Below are 19,867 nucleotides of genomic sequence, written 5' to 3' on the forward strand. Positions count from 1 at the left end.
GTATATATGTGGTACAGTAAAAAGGAGGCGAATTGTTTTCAGCCTTCCTGATGGCATTCAGTTCTGCAGTAGTCTTTATTGCATTGCACTTTGCCAAGTATTTTACGAACAGGAACCTAAGCAAAGGATAGACAGCCAATCTATTAAACATAGATGATTTGAGGACCATCTAAGTTTTATTTTTTTCTTTTGCGCTTTAGGGTGCTTCTTGCTTTGTTGCTAAAATACTGTAGATTGGATCGTGATGCAATTATAGCAGATGGCTTGGGTTCATGTCCCTAGCCCCAGCCTTACTATAGACACAACTCTATAACCATTTCCTTCCTTTTCTTTTTTGTTCCCCTTCATCTCTCTAGGGCAATGATTATGCCTCCTGCCCAAATACTTCCCTTGGCAGGGAGATTCTGTATGGCTTTGCAGTCAGATGAAACATTTAATTGATTTCCTCTTTATTATAGCTTAGTTTATTATCGCTTAGTTTTTCCTGCCCTCTTCCTGCCACTCTATTCTTTTGCATTTCTATCTTGCTATAACTGCCTCTGATATACTTCCTTTTCTTTACTGTTAAAACTCTAAATATTTTTCTTTTTTTATAGTGTCAAGGCAGTATCTGTGCATTACAGGAAAATCAGAGAAACAATAGGCACAAAGATAATAAAACCATCCACAAGCCCAGTCATTCACTTTTAACTTATGTTAATATTTAGAGTATATCCTTCTATACACTGGTGATGCATGCTAAGAAAAATCGATAACTGTCCTTTTATACTGTTTTGGTTGATTCTGAATTTGACCAGCTTACAATGTGAAATAATGTTAATATTAAAAAGCCATGCAAGTATGATAGTCCTCAGAAACGATTCCCCTCAAACTTTGTTAAACATGTGGAATAGCCAGCCAGCTACAAAGTGTGGTTTTTTTTGTTTTTTATTCTTATAAAGTGTGTTGATTTTTGATGTGTAATCAGTTGTTTGAGTTAAGCCTATGTAGCTTTAAACTAAAAAGAAGAAAGAAAAAGAATAAAAGGAAGAAGAAACAAATTTTTGAAATAACATGCTATTTTTTAATTTAGCGTCTAGATGTACAGTAGTGTTTCTAGTCATCCTGAGCTTTGTTGATTTGTTTTCTTTGATGTGTTTTTATTTAATTATTTTGGATAGAGTATAGAACATAACCATTTTAACATTACATTCACCAGTTCCATGCCATCTCACTTCCCCAGCTTTTAGCTTCCACAAGAAGAGACTATGAGAAGATCCAAGAGGAGCTGACGCGTCTCCAGATTGAAAATGAGGCAGCCAAAGATGAGGTGAAAGAAGTTCTCCAGGCTCTGGAGGAGCTGGCTGTCAATTATGACCAGAAGTCACAGGAAGTGGAGGACAAGACCAGGGCCAATGAGCAGCTGACAGATGAGCTGGCCCAGAAAACGGTTGGAACATTTGTGTCTAGGGGGCGGGACTTTCTTGGCTGCTATTCCTGTACTTATATCAATATTTGTTGGCAGACTTTATATAGGAAGGCAGTTGGCTGAATGGTTTTTCAGTGTTAGTCTGAGGTACCTGCTCTGAAATCCTCTAGTGATCGAAATATTTTATATAAGTGACTTTTGTCCACTCGTTCTAGAACTACATAGCATAACTATTTGTATCCAGGGGATTTATAATGTTAGCAGGGATGCTCTGTGATACTTAAGAGAATGCAGACCTTGGATCCAGGAAAATCCTAGTTAAATTTTTGACTTTACAACTGTTAGGCCTTAGTCAAAACATTTAAACTTGTTGAATATTTGTTCCCTTATCTGTAAAAATGGCCATAATAACCTGTGTGAGAGTTAGTGACAGTTTACATAAAGCACTTAGCATGGACCTGTGCATTTGCTTCAATATCAATAAATAAAATGTTGTATCAGCAGGCGAGAGTGGGTGACTGTGGAAGGTATGGATTTCACTCTTCTTGTTTATACCCTCCTGAATGAAATTCAGTTCCTCCCACAACTTCTTGTTCCATCCCATGACTGAGCTGTCCTGGTTTGTTTGTTGTCCTGTTTTAAACCAGTGCTTCAGTCTGTACATTTTCTAATTTGCAGATTTCCCAGTGAAAGAAGCTGCAGGTTCTGCACAGTGAGCTTGTGGCAGCAGGGCCAGTGAACATTTGGCAAGGTGGCTGGTGGTGGGATGTGTCCATTTTGTTCTTTTCTACTTGGAAAATGGATGGTAGGAAGCTGAATGGCTGTATGCTACTGCCCTTGGCACCATGGCGCAGTGGTCTGGTATCATGGGATTGTGCCCAGCCTGCTTTGTGGAAAACATCCAGTCCTCCCCGGCAAGGAGAAGTAGCAGATGGTGCCGGAAAGCTCTAATCTGCTGACTGTAGAGCTGATAGAAAAGGCTTCTCATTCCATACATTGAACTGCATGAAAGAAGACTTTAAATGCTTCCCAAGATGGGAACTACTGCTTCTGTGGATTTTAAAAACAAAAGCAGTGGCAATGCCAAAACAAAAATAAAAGCAAACAGAAAAAAAAACAGATCAAACATCACTTAAGAAAGGAGGAAACTTAGATTTTCTCTGCTTACTGTTTTCTGCAGGATTCTTTATTTAGTTTTGGTATTTGCTTCTCAAAACAATGAAACATTTTCCATAATATAGTTCTTATTTTCTGTCAAAAGTATTACTAGGCTCATTTAGAGTACTATTTTTAGTCAGATCATTAAAAAGTGCTCTAGTAAAATAACTACGTATGGAAGAATTGAGTAAGTCTGTTTGCGTTAACCTCCAAAGCTCCATAATTTTGGAGAATTATTTTCTTTGTTGGCCGAGTTCATTCTAAGATAGCTATTCCATTGATGTTCAGCGTTCGTTAAGTTAGTTAAAAATATATACCTTTTGGTAACATATATCAGAAATGGAAAATAAATAGGTTTGATAATGTTTGGTGATAAAATGGAGCTTCTGTTATATATTAAGAAACCCTTTCTTGTTGACTAATTTTAAAAAGAGATGTAGAGTGTTCAGTTCAGCTTACTGTGAAGATTAGAAGGTTTTTTCTGAGTTGTTTTCTAAACTCATTAATGTTCCTCTGGGCCTTCCAGACTGAAGTCTGATGGGAATTTGGAAGTGGTCCAGGGATCAGGTTTGTTTGGGAGTGGAAGTGGGGTGCTCACAGGTATATTTAGACCATGGAGAATGTGGACCGACGTAAAACATCTGGTAGGTAGTAAGATATGATTACTCACTATAAACCTAAGGGCTCCTTTTCGGCTTTATTTTTAATAACTTATTTCACTAACCTGGAAGTTGTCATTTGATGTGTAGACATAACATATCAGGCCAAGAATAATTCTTCTAATCAGAGAATGCAGTGCTCTACTATAGTTTGACTTCAAAGGACTTATGTCGAAATCACATAAAATGATAAGAGAACTCCATCCTACATTATGTTGTTATTCTTGCAAGGCTACATGTATGAAATCGATGGGCAACCCTTTTAATTTCTTGTTAAAATGTGTTTTTCAGACTACATTGACAACCACACAGAGAGAGCTGAGCCAGCTGCAAGAGCTTAGCAACCACCAGAAAAAGAGAGCTACAGAGATCCTGAATTTGTTGTTGAAGGATCTGGGGGAGATAGGTGGAATTATTGGCACCAATGATGTGAAGACTGTAAGCCCTTTTTTTTTTTTTTATCCTTTCTGCCTGCTCTTATAATGTCATTGTCCTAAGCAACCAGAGTCTGTGCTTTATTCCAAGTATCATTCAATGCTTAGCACAGTGCTTTGCATCTGCCACATGCTTGGTAATATTTGAATGAATGAACAAAGGGCTGATTGAATGAATAAGTGAATGATTGGGTAAGGAGGGGGAGAAAAATATTTGCCTTTTGAATATAGGAAATGCCTTCAAATCTTGGTCAACCTTATGTAAATTGGTTTACTTCTCAAACTTGTATGACACTGTCAAAAAAAAATTGGAATTAGGTAGGTTAAGCAACAGTTCTAGTCTCAGAATTGTATTTTTCCTTTTCTATGAGAATCCAACAGTGAAAATTCTCCAATCAGTATGAAAGCTTTTAGGTGAAAGTAATAGGATTCTAATAACAGTGGCTTAAAAAACAAAGCCACATTTAATTATTCACAGTGTGAGAAGTCTAGAATCTTGCCATTCAGGTTGTGTTTTGCATCACTTGGGAGCTAGTTGGGAGTAGACTCTGAGGCCCACCTCAGACCTACTGAGTTAGAATTTGCATTTTAACGAGACATTCCCTAGGCCATTCTTTTGCTTATTAAAGATTTAGGAGCAAATTTTGGTTTGGTGCAGTGTTTCAACAGTGTTAAGGATCCAAGGATTATTTCCTTTCTGCTTTCCTCATCCTGTTACTTTTTAGTATCTGTAGATTTTTGTCTCATGGCAGCAAGATAGCTGCTACAGCACCAATCATCACGTCTTAACACAACTGCATCCAAGGCAGGATGGGCTAAAAAGGCAGCCAGCTTCCATCCAGGAGTCCCCTAGATATCTCCTTATACTTTATTGGCTAGATTTGGGTCATGTGATCACCCCCAACTGCAAGGGAAGCTGGGAAAGCAAAGAGAAACAGGATTCCTATTATTGGCTTAAACCAACAATGATTTAATCCCCTAGAGTTGTTCCTGTTGGTGCCATTGATAGCCAGGAAGTAAGGGAGGTGAGAAGAAAGAAGCATGGGGATAGTATAAAGTTGTCCACAAACTAGGAATGAAGAGAAAAGAGAATAAACAAAGTTATCAGCCAAGAAAAGTTAATCATTTGCTACGCTATAGAAGAGATGTCATTGAAAAATAAGAGATACATTTAAAAAAATAACTTTAATGAGGTATAATTAACATGAAGTAAATGGCACTTATTTAAAGTGTGCAGTTAAGGAGTTTTGACATATGTACACACTCATGAAATCATCACCACTGTGAGATAATGAACATATCCATCACCCCCAAACTTGTATAGGTATCTTCTTTTCTGTTTCATTGATCTAATCTTTGTGCCAATAGCACACCATTTTGGTTACTATAGCTTCATTATGATACAACACCTTGTGCAGCGTAGCCATTGATAAATGCGTGTGGATTTAATCAACCCCAAGAATGGTGCTATATTACTCAGTTTCTACCTCACAAGTCCCTAAAACCAAAAATTTTTTAATTTAGCCATTTGACTTTTAAAAGGCTGGATTCTACGTGAGCCTGCTCTGTGGGAGTTCTCAGGTTTTGAGCTGGAATTGTACTAGAAAAGGCTTCCCAAATTACTTTTGTTTATAGACATTTCTAGGAGACTTAGAAAGCCCTTCGTGGATGGTATAACAGCTCTAGGCTTAGAGGGCATGGCTTCTTGTGAACCTAACCATTCTTTCATGAAACATCTATTGTAACGGATATTTCATGAATCTTTATGAATGAACCTAATTATAGTATAGAATTCTCAGATATTATAGGATTAACCCTATTAAGCTCCATTTTGGTCCTTTTACATTTAAGAATTTATTAGAATTTTTAGAGGCATACATTGGTGTTGAACAATAAACTTCTGACGTTGGTGTGATTAAGTGGCCCTTGAAATATGAAGGTGGAGTTGATTTATGGGAAGTTGGTGCCTGCTGCTGATAACGATAAAGGAAGATATTTTTATGCTAAGTTCTAAAATAGAGCTGATGAAATGCTAATGAAATCAAAGAGTGTCTAGGTGCTTCAGCATTTAAAAAAAGAGTCCTTACCTTTGGGAATCTGAATTATGATTGAGATTATTTTTAAATACTCATCTGGATGTTTTAAAGATATTTTTGGATTCCAGACATTGGATGCCCTAGTTAGTTCCATTGAGAACTAGTTAATTTCATTGATAACTCTCTCTTATAGAGCAAGATATTAATCATTCTGGTTTTCCCCCCTCATAATTATGATTTAATCATTAGAGCAATGAAAGCTAAAGAGAAGAATGATGTGACTTTGCGCAAGTCACTTCTCTGGGCTTCATTTTCCTAATTTATAAAATGACAAGGTGAACCCAGATTATCTGGAAGATTGTCAACTGAGAAATTACATGACATATAGAGATATTTCTTAGATCTATCATTATGAACACAGATACTCCCTCCCCCAACTTTACTGAGATATAATTGACATATAACTGTAATTTAAGGTATGCAGTATCTTTACTTGATACGTTTATATGTTGAAAAATGATTACCACTGTAGCATTAGCTACCACCATCTTATCACATAGTTACCGTTACTTTTTTTGTGGTGAGAACATTTAAGACCTACTCTTGTAGCAACCTTCAAGTATATGATACAATTATTATCACCATGCTGTTCTGTAGATCTCCAAACTTGTTAATATTATAATTGGAAGTTTGTACCCTTTGTCCAATAACCCCCATCCCTCCACTCCCCTCCCCTACAACCCCTGGTAACCACCACTCTGTTCTCTGTTTCTCTGAATTTGACTTTTTTAGATTTTCTAGATAACCACATATAACTAATATCATACTGTATTTATCTTTTCCCTGTCTGACTTATTTCACTTGAGGGATGAACCTCAAGTTTCATCCATTTTGTTTCAAATGGCAGAGTTTCCTTCTTTCTCATGGCTGAATAATTATATATATATATTTATGCACACACATCATCTTTACCCATTTTTCTGTTGATGGACACTTAGGTTGTTTCTGTATTTTGGCTATGGTCATAATGCTGCAGTGGATGTGGAAGTGCAGATACTCCTATGAGATTCTGATTTCAGTTCCTTGAGTTATAGACCCTGCCTGGATTATATGGCAGTTCTATTTTTAATTTAAGTAATTTAATTTTTGAGGAACCTCCATACTATTTTTTATAGTGGCTGCACCAATTTACATTCCCACCAACTGTGCACGGGTGTTCCCTTTTCTCCGCATCTTTGCCAACATTTGTCATCTCTTGTCTTTTCGATGGCATTCATTCTAACCAGTGTGAGGTGGTAGGAGCTCATTGTGCTTTTGATTTACATTTCCCTGATGATTAGTAATGTTAAGTATCTTTTTATGTACTTGTTGGCCATCTGTATATCTTCTTTGGAAAAATGTGTGTTCAGATCCTCTGCCTATTTTAAAATCAGATTGTTTGTTTTTTGCTATTCAATTGTACGAGTTTGTTATATATTTTGGGTATTGACCCCATATCAGATACATGATTTGAAATACTTGCTCTCATTCTATAGGTCACATTTTCATTTCAATTGTTTCTTTTGCTCTGTAGAAGCTTTTTAGTTTGATGAAGTCCCACTTACTACAGATACTTTTATTCTTAGGACTGTTCAATTGATATAATTCTTTTTATCTAAGAAAATGAGCAGATCTAGAAAATCTTTCAGTGATCTTATATTTTCGTTCCTGAAATTCTTTCAGTTTTCACAACGTCCCTCCTGGTAGTACTGTGGTGTGAGGGGAAAGAGATGGCAATTGGAGTCTCCTCAGTTCCAGAACATGACAGGCCTGAATAGTAAGGAAACAAAAGACTCATATTTCTCCAGCTCAGTCATGTCTTGAAACATTTTTAGAGTCTAGTCAATATTTCGTTAGTTAACAAAACGAGACCAGCAAATGACAAGACGAGCCTCGTGTTGACTTTTTCCAGGTTTATTAGTGAACCTCCTCTTTTTATTTTTTTAATGTACCTATATCACTGGGTTTTCCTTAAAACAAAGGTTTCCAGAAATTCAGCCACAAACTAATAGAATAGAGGTAGAGTAAATGCAATGAGTGGATTAGCTGTCTAATTTTCTTTTGGCCCATACTGACTTCTTTTAGTATCATTCTGACTTTTCTGTTTTAGAATCTGAACCTTTTACTTGGCCTAAAGTGTCACCTTGCACAGCCACTCCATGTTCTGGAGACATGGGGTGGGAGGGTGAGTGTGGGGGTGACTCTTCCTCTAGGCAGAGTGGAAGGGGCAGGCAGCATCTGCCTTCCCATGTGAAAGGCAGCCTTTTCTCCTGGATTAGTCATTTGTACTGCATCACGCAGTCTAGTATGTACTGTTGGAATTATCGCCAGACCCACGGGAGAGTTATAAATAACATTTCAGCAACAGACTCTGATTCTTCTTTTTGAAATAATAGTGTACTGGAATTACTGAAAACTTTGAACTTACATGACTAAATATATGAACTCTTAGGGGGTAAGAAACCTCACAGTTAATACCATTTGTTTGGAGTATTATTTTTTTTCCCATTAGGCATGGACTCAAAATCTCCTTTTAGATCTACCATAAGAGTAGACTTCAGAGGTTCTGGTTCTCTTTTGGGGCAAGGATTATCCAGCTATCACTTTGGAGGAAGCTCGTCAATGTATATATATATTTTTACTCTTCCCCAGTTCACTTGGGATTGGGGCATAGAATAGAAAGTGTTCTTGTCTAAGGACAGACCTGGAGAGGAGGAGGGGTTTGTCCCTTCCCAGGATGCCCTACATGTTGGTTCAGTGACGTTTCCCACCCCAGGAGCTCCTGTGGGTTGTGAATTCCACATAAAAGACATGGATGTTTCCTTACCATTCCAGGCTAAAGAATGAGTTTTTTCAATCTCTTTTCTACATTAGACCAATCACAAAGGTAGAGAAACAGAACTGAATTTAAAGATTGTAGGCTTTTCTTACCCATTTTCTCCATGCTGTGAGGTTCTAAAGGGACTATGTATGTAATGGAGTGGCATTGGTAGACAAATTGTTGGCAGTCAGAAATATAATGGGCTTAGCAAGAACCTCCATTAAATGAAGATGGAGCCAGGAGTTGGAACTTGGACATTTCCTTACTGTTAACATAGATTCTGAGTTGTGTTGACACTGATTTAGTAAATACTGTTATGGAAGTCTTGCGGGAAGGTTGACACCAAGTTACAGGTGTTCAGCGTGGTGTAATGTACTTACTATCCGCTACAAGTTTTTAGGGTTGATTTCATATTCCTAATTCTTAAATGTTTAATGAAAAAAAGTAGTCACATGATGAGTCAATGACAGCAATAATGACAAAAGTGGGCAGTTAGAGTATACTGTGGGACATCAGAAAAACATCGTCAGAATTATTGTTTTAAAGCCAATTGAAGCCTCTGTTTATGGGCTGGGTTCTGGACAGCGCTCTCGTCTTCTCCTGAGGTGCTAGGGTGCCCTCTGGTGGTTAAACAAAATATGCACACAATTTACTTTGCTCCTTTGGTCAACTGCCTGTCAAGAGCATGTTTACATCTCAGCAAATGGGTTTCTGTCCTAAGTATCTTGCTTCAATTTTTGTTTCCAGTAGGGCTTTGAAACTTAGAAGCCAAATATGAGATCATGCAGGACAGCTGGCTGTCAGAATCTTCTCGTCTAAAGGTGTATTTAATAATAAGCTAGATTCTTGTCTGCTTGGAAGAGGCAGGCACAAAGAGGCAGGGAAACATAAGCTGGTAGTAACGAGAAGTCATGCAGGAAAACTTTCATCTAGAGCAGGGGTCCCCAGTCCCCGGGCTGTGGACTGGTACTGATCCTCGGCCTGTTAGGTACTGGGCCGCATAGCAGGAGGTGAGTGGCAGTTGAGCAAATGAAGTTTCATCTGTATTTGCAGCCGCTCCCCAGTGCTAGCATCACCGCCTCAGCTCCACATCAAATCAGGCATGATTCTCATAGGAGCACAGATCCCTGGTGTGAAAAAGGTTGGGGACCGCTGCTCTAGAGGGGCTTTTGGTAATGACACATTCTTATTCATTAGATTTTTTTGTTTGTTTGTTTAATTGAGGACTATATAGAAAACCCTTTTAATTTCAACCCTTAGTTGTAGAAACATATTGAAGCCATTAGACTACTTCTCTCTCTGAATAGCAGACTATAGAGAACAGAATTGAAATTTTGATTTGAGTTCTTATGGGGACTCAGAGGTCTTGCTGCTGTTCTGGAAATGTAAGGGTGTATGACATTGAATGGAACACCTCTTCAAAGTTATCTCTTTTTTTAATCTTCAATGTCTTTTCCTTCTGATATTATCTCTTTTATCCTAAAAATCAATCATAAAGAAAAGCCTGGTTAATTGACAATTATATTTAATAGAGGTTTTTAATTGAAAGTTTAACGGGAGGTTTCAGAGAACTTGAGGTTGAATGTATAGTACCTTTTAGAGATTGTTTTCAGCTTGCGATCCTATAACTGGGGATTCTTAGGAACCCACAGACATTTTGAAGATCCATGGACAGGTTTCAGGGACCCCACGAACCTCTGGGAATTGTAGGCAGTAGTTGAGTTTGCTTCCTCTTGTGCTCAGTTGGCAGATGTGAATGGAGTCATTGAAGAGGAGTTCACCATGGCCCGTCTGTACATCAGTAAGATGAAGTCAGAGGTTAAGTCCCTGGTGAACCGCAGCAAACAGCTTGAGAGTGCCCAGATGGATTCCAACAGGAAGATGAATGCCAGTGAGCGGGAGCTGGCAGCATGCCAGCTGCTCATATCCCAGGTAGGTCACGCCTTTCCTCCTCATTTCACACCCGTGTCCTCTTGAAATCTGCTTCCTCCAGGTTCTTACTGGGGCTAATGGTGTGGAATATGGATATTGATGTACTTTGCTTTACGTAGTACTTGTCCATGGCTTCCCCAGGCAATGACAGCCCAGGCTTATTCCTTACCCAGGCTACATGTTGTTGTGTGAATTACATAGATTAATGTCAGTTCCTTTTGAAAAGATATGTGTATAAAACTCTTATCTAGCTGTCTATGGATAAGTAGGTAGGTAGGTAGGTAGACGGATGGATGGATGGATGGATGGAGAGAGAGCGCGCGCGAGAGCGAGAGCTATGGATAGAAATTTATAATGAATGGATAAGATTGGGTAAAATCTAAAACTTCAATCAGCTAAGGCAACATTTTTTCATCTTTTAATCTCTACCATAGGTCCAATTTAATAGATGAAAACAGAAACTACTGCTACTACTACTATCATTATTAGTAGTAGTAGGTAACATTTACTGTTTACAATGCACTATATACTGTGCTAAGTACTTTACATACATTATCTCACTTGATCTTAAAAGAAATCTTAGTAGGCAGGTTTTATTGTTCCTTTTTTTTTTCAGTAAGGAAACTGTGACTGAGAAAGATTAAATATAGTGTCCAAATTCATACAGCCAGTGAAAGGCAGAGCTCAGACTCAAACCAACATGTGTGAACCCAAAGCCTTGAAGGGATTTTTCAAGCCTCAGGGCACATTTCATTCTCTCAGTGAGTAAGGCTGCTCTTCTTCCCATTGGAATGACATTCTCATTTTAGTAAGGTAGTTTTGGAAAACAGCAGCAAAGTTCCTGGTTCGCCACTGTTATCTGAGCTTGGTGTTTGGGATTTGAGGCTTCTGTAAGTGGCCCAGTATTTGCTATTCACTGATCATTTGAGAAAATAGATACCAGTGTGAAGTGGTGCATCAGATAATACTGGGAGGCAGACAAAGGCATATCTCCTTCTGATATGCTTTTTAACATCATAATATGTAATTATAGAACTACCTCCAGCCTCCTTGTCTGCCACAATAATCGTCTACGAGATGCAAGTTAAAACATAAAGGTTCCATTTTATAACTAATGAAATAAGCAAAAATGTATTGAAAAGATCATTTCATGCTGGTGCGTTATAGTGAAATTTATAAATAGAGTTGAGAAAAGTATAATTTGGTTAGTCTTTTTGGAAAGCTCATTGAGATTCAAAAACCATAAAAATCTATGTTAGTCCAGTAATTTCACTTATGATAGTTTACTTTGGTAATGAAAATGAAAAATTTTCATGTTATGTTATGTCATTTGCTGATTAAATTATATTGTAAACTTATATGGAAGATGTTGAATGCAATATTACATTACAATAAAATAAATACCTTAATCTATTGATAGGCTAATAACAAAGTTATATGGAAGAATATTATGCAGCTCTTACAAAAAATTTCTAAAACCCAGCCATTTGAAAAGTATACTTATATAAAGTTAAATGAAAATGAAAATGCTGAGTTATATCTGTGCTATGCCTTGCAACTTTATAAGATATGCATTCATATAGGTAAGAGCAGGAATACAAATGAGAAATATAGTCTCTCCTTGAAACAACGTGGGGGCAGGGGCATTGACTCCCCACCCATCCTCACACAGGTGAAAATCCAAGTATAACTTTTGACTCTCCAAACACTTAACTGCCCTTCATAGCTGCAGGGCATTGTTCCAGGACACCCCCATGGATACCACAATTTATGCCCACTCAGATCCCCTGATAAAACGGTGTACATCAGTGTGAACAGTCCGCTCTTTGCATCTGTGGACTTCCGACTGGGGAGCAAAAACAATATAGGTATTTACTGAAAAAAGTCTGTGTATAAGTAGATGCGCATAGTTCAAACCTGTGTTGTTTAAAGGCCAAACGTAGTTGATAAATTAGAGTGGTTTATGGGCAAAATTTACACCACTTTTTCTGGATTTGCTTTACTGTTTCACATTTTTATACTTTATAAAAATTGGGAAGAAAAAGGATAAACATTAGCACCTCAAGTCTGATTCTCAGGTCACCTGTTATACTGGTAGCCTCTGCTTTTTGGGCAGTCCTGCATCTGTCATTTGGAGGTCAAGGCCACAGTAAAATAAAGGCCCTGCAGCCTTCAGCCCACTGTTGTCTCCTCCCATGTGGGTGTACCAGCCTCCGCGTACAAGTTCTGCCTGCACTTTCTGTGAACTTGAGGGAGCTTTGTAACTGTCAGCTGTGATCTATGTAAATGGATAATGGAAGCAGCAGTGCAAACCCTGGGAGTGGCCGTAGGGCCATCAGAGTAGGGAGTTTCTAGATTCCCAGTATACAGAGTGTGGTCTAGAGGGGACATGAGTATCTGGTGGGCACACTCCCTTGGCCTGTGAACTCTGCTCAGTGGAATGGGGTGCAGCCAGCGGATGGCCCAAGTAGGGCACTTTAAAGTGTGGGGCCCAGGACTGGAGTTCCAGTTGCCCAGGTCATAAGTGACACTGATTTTGGATATATGACATGAGAGTCAAGAATATTAGGATATTTGGGGGATTAAAGAATACCTGTGTTAAGCAGTGCTTTCTACATTAGCAACAAGTGCAGTTTTCCATTAGGTGCCTTTTTGTACTCTGCTAGAATATATACAAAGCTAAAGATTCAGTCATTATTTCTGGGGTTCAAAAGTTAGAGAAACCTTGGCTATTTTCTGACACGCTCTAAGGAATCTGACAAAATGTTTCCAGCTAAAATGCTATGATCCTCTTTGTTTACACTCATCCTCTTCACCAAAAGCTGTGCTTATAAATGACTGTTCCCAAATGAGTCCCATTTCCCAGAGGTTATTTCATTAGATTAGAGCTCAGTCTCCTATGTCTCTGCTTAAATGTGAACGCTGTAGATCCGAAGGGGGAGTGTCGGCATATTTCCATTTGTTTAGAAGTGACAGCTGTCCTTATTTAGTCAATGAGCTCCCATTCACTCAGTCATTCATTCCACTAAGGTTGATTAAGCATGCACTCTATACCCTCATGGAGCTAACAAGTCAGGAAATAGATAAATCATATGTAAGTTCAGTGCTATAAGAAAATGTTGAGGCCTGAGTGGTAAGGGACCTAGCGAGGTCCATGTCTGGGAGAGCTGATGGGAGAGCTTACCAGAGAGAGGAAAATGTAAAATGCAAAGTCCATGAGATAGGAATTGGTAAGTTTGAGAGAGAGGAAAAGAGAAGCTGTAGTATTTGATTTACAAAGATGTAATCCAGAGGTGTGAGTTCAAAGAATGAAGCCCTCGGCCCCAGACATTTTCCCAGCCCCTTTCTCTCCAGCACATTGTTTTCTGTGAGGAAGCGGGAAAGCCAGCCTGGGTTTTGGTGTCTGACTTATGTGGATGGCAAGGAGGGACATGGCCCAGAGCGCTGTCTGTGGGGAATGAAGCAGAGGATCCTCTGAGTCCATGTCCTGGATACCAAGCAAAGGGCAGAATATGCACCATTTGGGTGATGGAACTCAAAAAGAGACTCAAGAACTCCTCTATTGCATATTCCCATTGGACAGTCCCCAGGCAAGCTGGAATGACCACTTGCTAGTCATTCACTCCTCTTTTTCACCTACTTGCTTGTCTAAAGCACGAAGCCAAGATCAAGTCCCTGACAGACTACATGCAGAACATGGAACAGAAGAGGAGGCAGTTGGAAGAGTCCCAAGACTCACTCAGTGAAGAGCTGGCCAAGCTCCGAGCCCAAGGTAAATGATCGACTACTATGCAGGTGCCAAACTCTTGGCCTAAACCAGATACTCTCTAGTTGGCTGTACTCATGATGTTTAGTTTGTTCAACTGAAGCATTTCTTGGTATACTGACAACGATGGCATGATTGGAAAAAAAGTAGAAACATCTAGAAGACTGTCCCCAACTTATATCTGCCCTTCTTCCCATTTCCCCTCAGTCCACCACCCTGCCTCCTCCTCTTTCTCTACCTCCTGCCTCCATTCTGTCTCCATGGCCTATCCACTTGACCTGCCAGATGCTTCTCTGGTTCTGCTGTCTTCGGTCTTTATTGTCACTGTCCTCAATCCTAATTAAGAATTGTGACTTCATTGATCTATTGAGGGTCCCACCCCCAGTCTACTCTAGGCTGGCCACTGAGCTGTGTAACCCAAGGGACTATCATAAAGTCAGCTTCTGTCTTGTGCCTCTGACCCTTCCATGGTATCCTGTTGCTTTTAACATAAAGTCTGAACTTCTGCTAACGGCTTACCCATACCTTCCATCCTTTGAGCAAGCTCTTCCCTTTTTCCAGGCAGCCTCCCAACTCCCTTTGCTTAGAGAAGTACCCGACACATAGGAAGCACTTGATAAATATGAAAAATAGAAGAAATTGAAGAAAGGTGACTAGAAATGCAGAGACCAGAACAGGGATAAGAATGGATGCGTGGCGGTGAAACGGGAACACACATATTATGGGTTGCAAGCAAAGTTGTTAGTTTTTCTGGGAAGCATTTTGAAAACCATATTAATAATCATAACGCTTTTCATACCTTTGATCCTCAAATCTCAGCTATTCATTGCAGAATTACTTATATTGATGAAAAAAAAAAGGAAGCCACATAAATATCCAACAGTTAAATGAACTATGGTATGTTGTTCAATAAGACATTTTTTTTTTCATATTGGAGGTGAAGTACATGAAAGCTACAACAACGCTTAAAATGCAACCTTAGATTAAAAATAATAATATGTAATTTTATTTTTACTGTGGTTATAACATTTAAAAATCAATGGATGCTTGTATTTCAAGGCCTACAAATTAGTATTTGAAATGAAAATGGTTTAGATCGGGTAATAGGATTGGTGATGATGTTATCCTTTTTTTATTTCTCTTATTGTTATATAGTTATTTGCTCAGTAAATACATTTTGTTTCAAATGCCAAGGCTAATTGAAAAAGACAGAGAACATGCCCACCCCCACTATGACCTTGTCTCATTTTCTTTATGTGAAAATGGATGAATGTTAGGAATAGAATACTCCACCCAAAACCTGACACAGAAGAGAACTTTTCCCTGTGTAAATGGGTTCTGCTCAGTGATGCCACTGAGTGGAAATGAAATAGAATGGAGAAGACCTGAAATAAAGTGGAACAGGCTAGAGAGGACACTTAATGACTTGAATGTCTCTGTCTTAAACCATTTCCTCTCTCTATCCCCAACCCCCAGCTCGGGCTGAGCATTGCACAATGTGCTCAGGGGGCCGCTGACAAGAACAGGCTGGGACTGGCCCCCCAGCTGTGCACCCAGCAGCCCTGGCCCAAATATGGGCACTTCCTGTTTAATCTGGAGAGCGTTACTTTATATTTCTATTTTCTTTGTTCTTGTCCTTAGATTGTTTTCCTGTTCCAGATTCTTAGAGAATAAACAGTTTACCCGTGGGAGGTAAATTAGCTCTTTCTGGAACTCTAATAGCGGCATCAATCTAAGCGCCACTAATGTCCACAGCTCTTTATTGTCTACAAGGGACATTTACGTACTTTGCCTCAGGGGTCACTCTGAGGCCAGGTGGGGAACCAGTCCTCCCAGGTGTGAGCCAGGTCAGTTCTAGAATGGCCTGTTCCAAGTTAGCACCACAACCCTGGATCGCCACTCCCCTGAGGACCTAAGTAATGTCCCTGAGCTGCCAGCCTTGCTTTAGCCAGAAGTCTTCCTTCAGAGGCACACTCCTTTGTACCACGGATTCAATCGGTGATATAGACTGATGTTTCTGCCCATTGCCATTCTTCTTTTTTTGTTTTTTAATTTTAATTTTGACTTTGTGGTGTGAGACTTGGCAGTTAAATCTTAAGTCATCATTTAAAATTCAAAACAGAAAAAATGCATGAAGTCAGCTTCCAGGATAAGGAAAAGGAACATCTGACGCGGCTGCAGGATGCTGAGGAAATGAAGGTGCGTGCGCCGCCCCTTCCCCCAAGCCCAGCATGCATTTGGCCTGGGTTTTCTTGTTCTAGGAAAATCTGTCTCATTCAGAGATGTGTGTGGCAGTGCAGGAGAGAGCGGGGAGGGGCCGATGCCAGGCAATCAGAGCTGGTCTCAGAGTGTGGGCTGGCTGAGAAATGAGATGGAGACGGAGGTGTCCAGAAACCTTAAGATGTCTTTAAATAAGAGTTACGTTACATTTGTACATTTTTCTTCCTTGCTCCTGACAAAGAGGGAAAGAGCAGCACCTGCCAGTCCCTGTCTGGGCCACACTGTCAGGGTAACTCCTGAAGAAATGTTTGCCTCCTCCTTTGAATGGAAGTTAACATCTCTCCCCACTAACTTTTTAAAGAAACACCCCAAATTTTAATTTCTTTCTTAAACAGAGGTCTTTTTTGTTGGGGGGGGTCACACTTTAAACAGTAAAAGAAAATGTAGTAAAATGATTGGGAAATAAGATTTCTAGATGAATAAAATGAGATATAAGAAAATGGAGAATTTTGATTAGTTTTGGACAAACTTGGAGCCCCATCGTGTCTAGCCCATAGTTAAAGCCCGTGGCATGGTCCTACTGCAGCCGAGAGTATAATCCTGCCACACCTCGGTGGGCCCTGCTCCTGGTGTCACTCCGCTGTGGTGAAAAGGTCCCCTTTGAACATCGTCAATCTGTGCAGTGGGCAGGGCAGGGACAATTATCTAAATTGTACAGATGAGGAAGTTCAGCTCACACAGGTTACATGACTTCTCTGAAGTCATCCAGGTAGTAAGAGGTCTGTGCCCTCTGACTGACCTGGCTAGAGAACCAAGTAGCTCAGGTGAGCTGTAGAAGTTTAGTGGGAAAACTATTGAATTAATGGGTGAATTTGCTCAGAGTTGGGGGTCACTCAGTTTTATAACATTATCCTTGGATTTTGTTGTCCCAATAAAGCATGGCGGGTTCTGGGAGCCCCCAGTTTTGGGATCTGACAGCCAAGGAGTGTTGAGTAAGAGGTGGAAGTGATCCAGAGCTTGTCACAGTGTGGGCTGAGGGCCAACGAGTGGATGACACATTTTTCTTGGCCTGGTTTGCAGAAGGCGCTGGAGCAGCAGATGGAGAGCCACCGGGAGGCTCACCAGAAGCAGCTGTCCAGGCTTCGAGATGAAATTGAGGAGAAGCAGAAAATCATTGATGAGATTCGGGAGTGAGTTGGCATGGGTGTTCTCGGATGTGGGGGTGGGCGTCGCTCTTCGGCCAGCCTGGATGGTATGGCTTACAGCCGGGGCCTCTGCTCTCCCGGCCCTGTGGGCTCGGCTCTGCCTTGGGGCTGCCACGGCTGGGCATGCTGCTCCCCAGGTCTGTTCCCTGTCTGGCGCTGAGTCTCAGGGACACTGGTGGGGCAGGTGGCAGGCGAGCCCAGCTGCCCTCCCCAATTCCTGCAGAACAGGGTTATGTTGGTGACTCAGCTGAGTAGACATGTCCCAGTTGGTGGGGACACTATCTGTGTGATAGTACAAAAAAACAAAAACAAAAACCCTGAATTGATCCTGACTCGAGTTCTAGTAGGTTAATAAATGCTCCAGAGAAGATAGTTGGCTCCGGCTACCTCCTCACACCAGCGCATACATGCTCACGGCACACTCCAAGCCACGTGGTCACACATACACAACTCTTAGGCACTCACACTGTCATGGGTCTGCATTTGGGGACCTGTGGCATTTGCTAGGATGGCGTCATTGTAGCTTGTCTCTGATGACACCTTCTCGGGGCCATTCTCCTGTCCTGTCTCAGCCACTGAAGAGCCCCTGCTCCATAACAGCCTCTTCTTCCTCCTCTTGCCCTCCGGCATCATTATCACACCAGTCTGCAAGCTGGGAGGTGCCTTCAGGAGCCTCTTCTGAGTGTTCTTAGGTTTTTTGCACAGTGAGCCCCTTGGCAATTTTTGAACCCCTTTATAAAATAATGTTTTTAAATGCCCCCAAAGAAGACATAGTAAAACAAAACCAATTTTGTTGAAGTACAGTTTTATTCATTGAGACTCCCCCACTTTGCCCCTGCCCCTCAGGTCTAGGCCAAAAGTTCTGTCCCCATCCCCTCCCACTTTCTCTAGATGAAGAAACAGATCTCTTTATGGGAAGCAAGGTGAAATGATTTACTTAGGGTCACACTGCCAAATAGGAATCAAACTGGAACTAGAGTTAATTCTCCAGACTGCTGATCTAAATCTCTTTTCAATGTATGTGAGCTGCTTGCACAGCATATTTACATTTTAAAAGAGGAGAATGGTAACTGAAGCGAAAGCGTAGGTGGTGTGATGGGGCTCTGCACACGGCTTACCTAAGGAAAGCGGGTAGCATCATCTCTCCCCTCCTCTGGGCCACTCCCATGATATCGTTCATGTTATGCTTTTTCCTTTGAGCATGTTCCTTATACTGATTAATTGCCCTCAAAATGTTCAATTGAAAGAGGAAAAGAGGGAGGGTAGGTGAGTGAGTTAGGGGATAGGGGTATTTCCTGGGTCTGCTCCTTTCAAAGGAGCTGTGGGTGTTCCTTTAGAGGGTATATGATCTGTTTCTTTACAGTCACTTAAGCATGGCTACAAAAGGGATTGTAAGTGTTGGGCTGGTGGCAGTGTTGACCAAATGCCCTTCAACCAGACGGCAAGTTTCTTTTTTGTGGCGATCCCAGACTTCCTTTGTATTTCCTCTCTGCACCCCTCCTTGAGGACTTTGTAGAGTGGAACTGTCCCTGTGTCTGCCAGGAACTTGGATGCAGGAAATGTTTTCAGAACATGGTTCCAGAGAAGGGAAGGTCGAAATGGCCAAATAAGTTTTGCTGAGTGGTATGCCATCTGTGGGGCAGACAAGGTAGAATTCTGACGGGTGCTCTTTCTCTGCTTGAAAATATCAGCCTTTATCCATCTCATTATTTTCCCCTTGAAACTCTCACACAAGCCAACTGTAAATACATCCTCAAAGCCATGTGTTTCATGCCTCTCAGATGCTTCCCAGAAATTAGTTTTCACTTGGGCAGGAAAGAAGCTGTGAGGTTGTTCTCTGATCCCTCAAAATCCTCCAGAATTGCCACCTTTATTGCACAGAACTAATGGTGTTGGAACAGAACCATGTCTTTCGCGGGATGACTCAGAATTTCAGATTGATGTGGAATGTATTGCTTTTTCCTCTCAATTTTAGTTTGAATCAGAAACTTCAACTGGAACAAGAGAAGCTCAGTTCTGATTATAACAAGCTGAAAATAGAGGACCAAGAGAGAGAAATGAAACTGGAAAAGCTGTTGTGAGTATACCTTAAATATTTCCTCTGTTTTCTCTCATCCTGGTGAGGTCTTAAAAAGTCTACTTTTGTGATTCAGATAGTCATGTATTCTGGTTAGCTTGGGCCAATTTAG

General features: G+C 40.5%; 1 protein-coding gene across 3 annotated transcripts in view; it reads left to right on the forward strand.

Annotated features, from left to right (window-relative positions):
* KIF5C (kinesin family member 5C) overlaps positions 1–19,867 on the forward strand; it is a 143,843-nt gene that overhangs the window by 98,106 nt on the left and 25,870 nt on the right. For all 3 annotated transcript variants that reach the window (XM_039855961.1, XM_039855963.1, XM_039855962.1), the window contains exons 14-20: positions 1,223–1,429; positions 3,517–3,663; positions 10,299–10,487; positions 14,142–14,259; positions 16,376–16,452; positions 17,554–17,663; positions 19,654–19,755. In XM_039855961.1, the coding sequence (XP_039711895.1) occupies positions 1,223–1,429; positions 3,517–3,663; positions 10,299–10,487; positions 14,142–14,259; positions 16,376–16,452; positions 17,554–17,663; positions 19,654–19,755 (950 nt within the window). The remainder of the gene's footprint in view (positions 1–1,222; positions 1,430–3,516; positions 3,664–10,298; positions 10,488–14,141; positions 14,260–16,375; positions 16,453–17,553; positions 17,664–19,653; positions 19,756–19,867) is intronic.

Source organism: Pteropus medius, unplaced genomic scaffold (assembly GCF_902729225.1).
Source record: "Pteropus medius unplaced genomic scaffold, Ma_sr-lr_union100, whole genome shotgun sequence".
Classification (NCBI taxonomy): Eukaryota; Metazoa; Chordata; class Mammalia; order Chiroptera; family Pteropodidae; genus Pteropus; species Pteropus medius.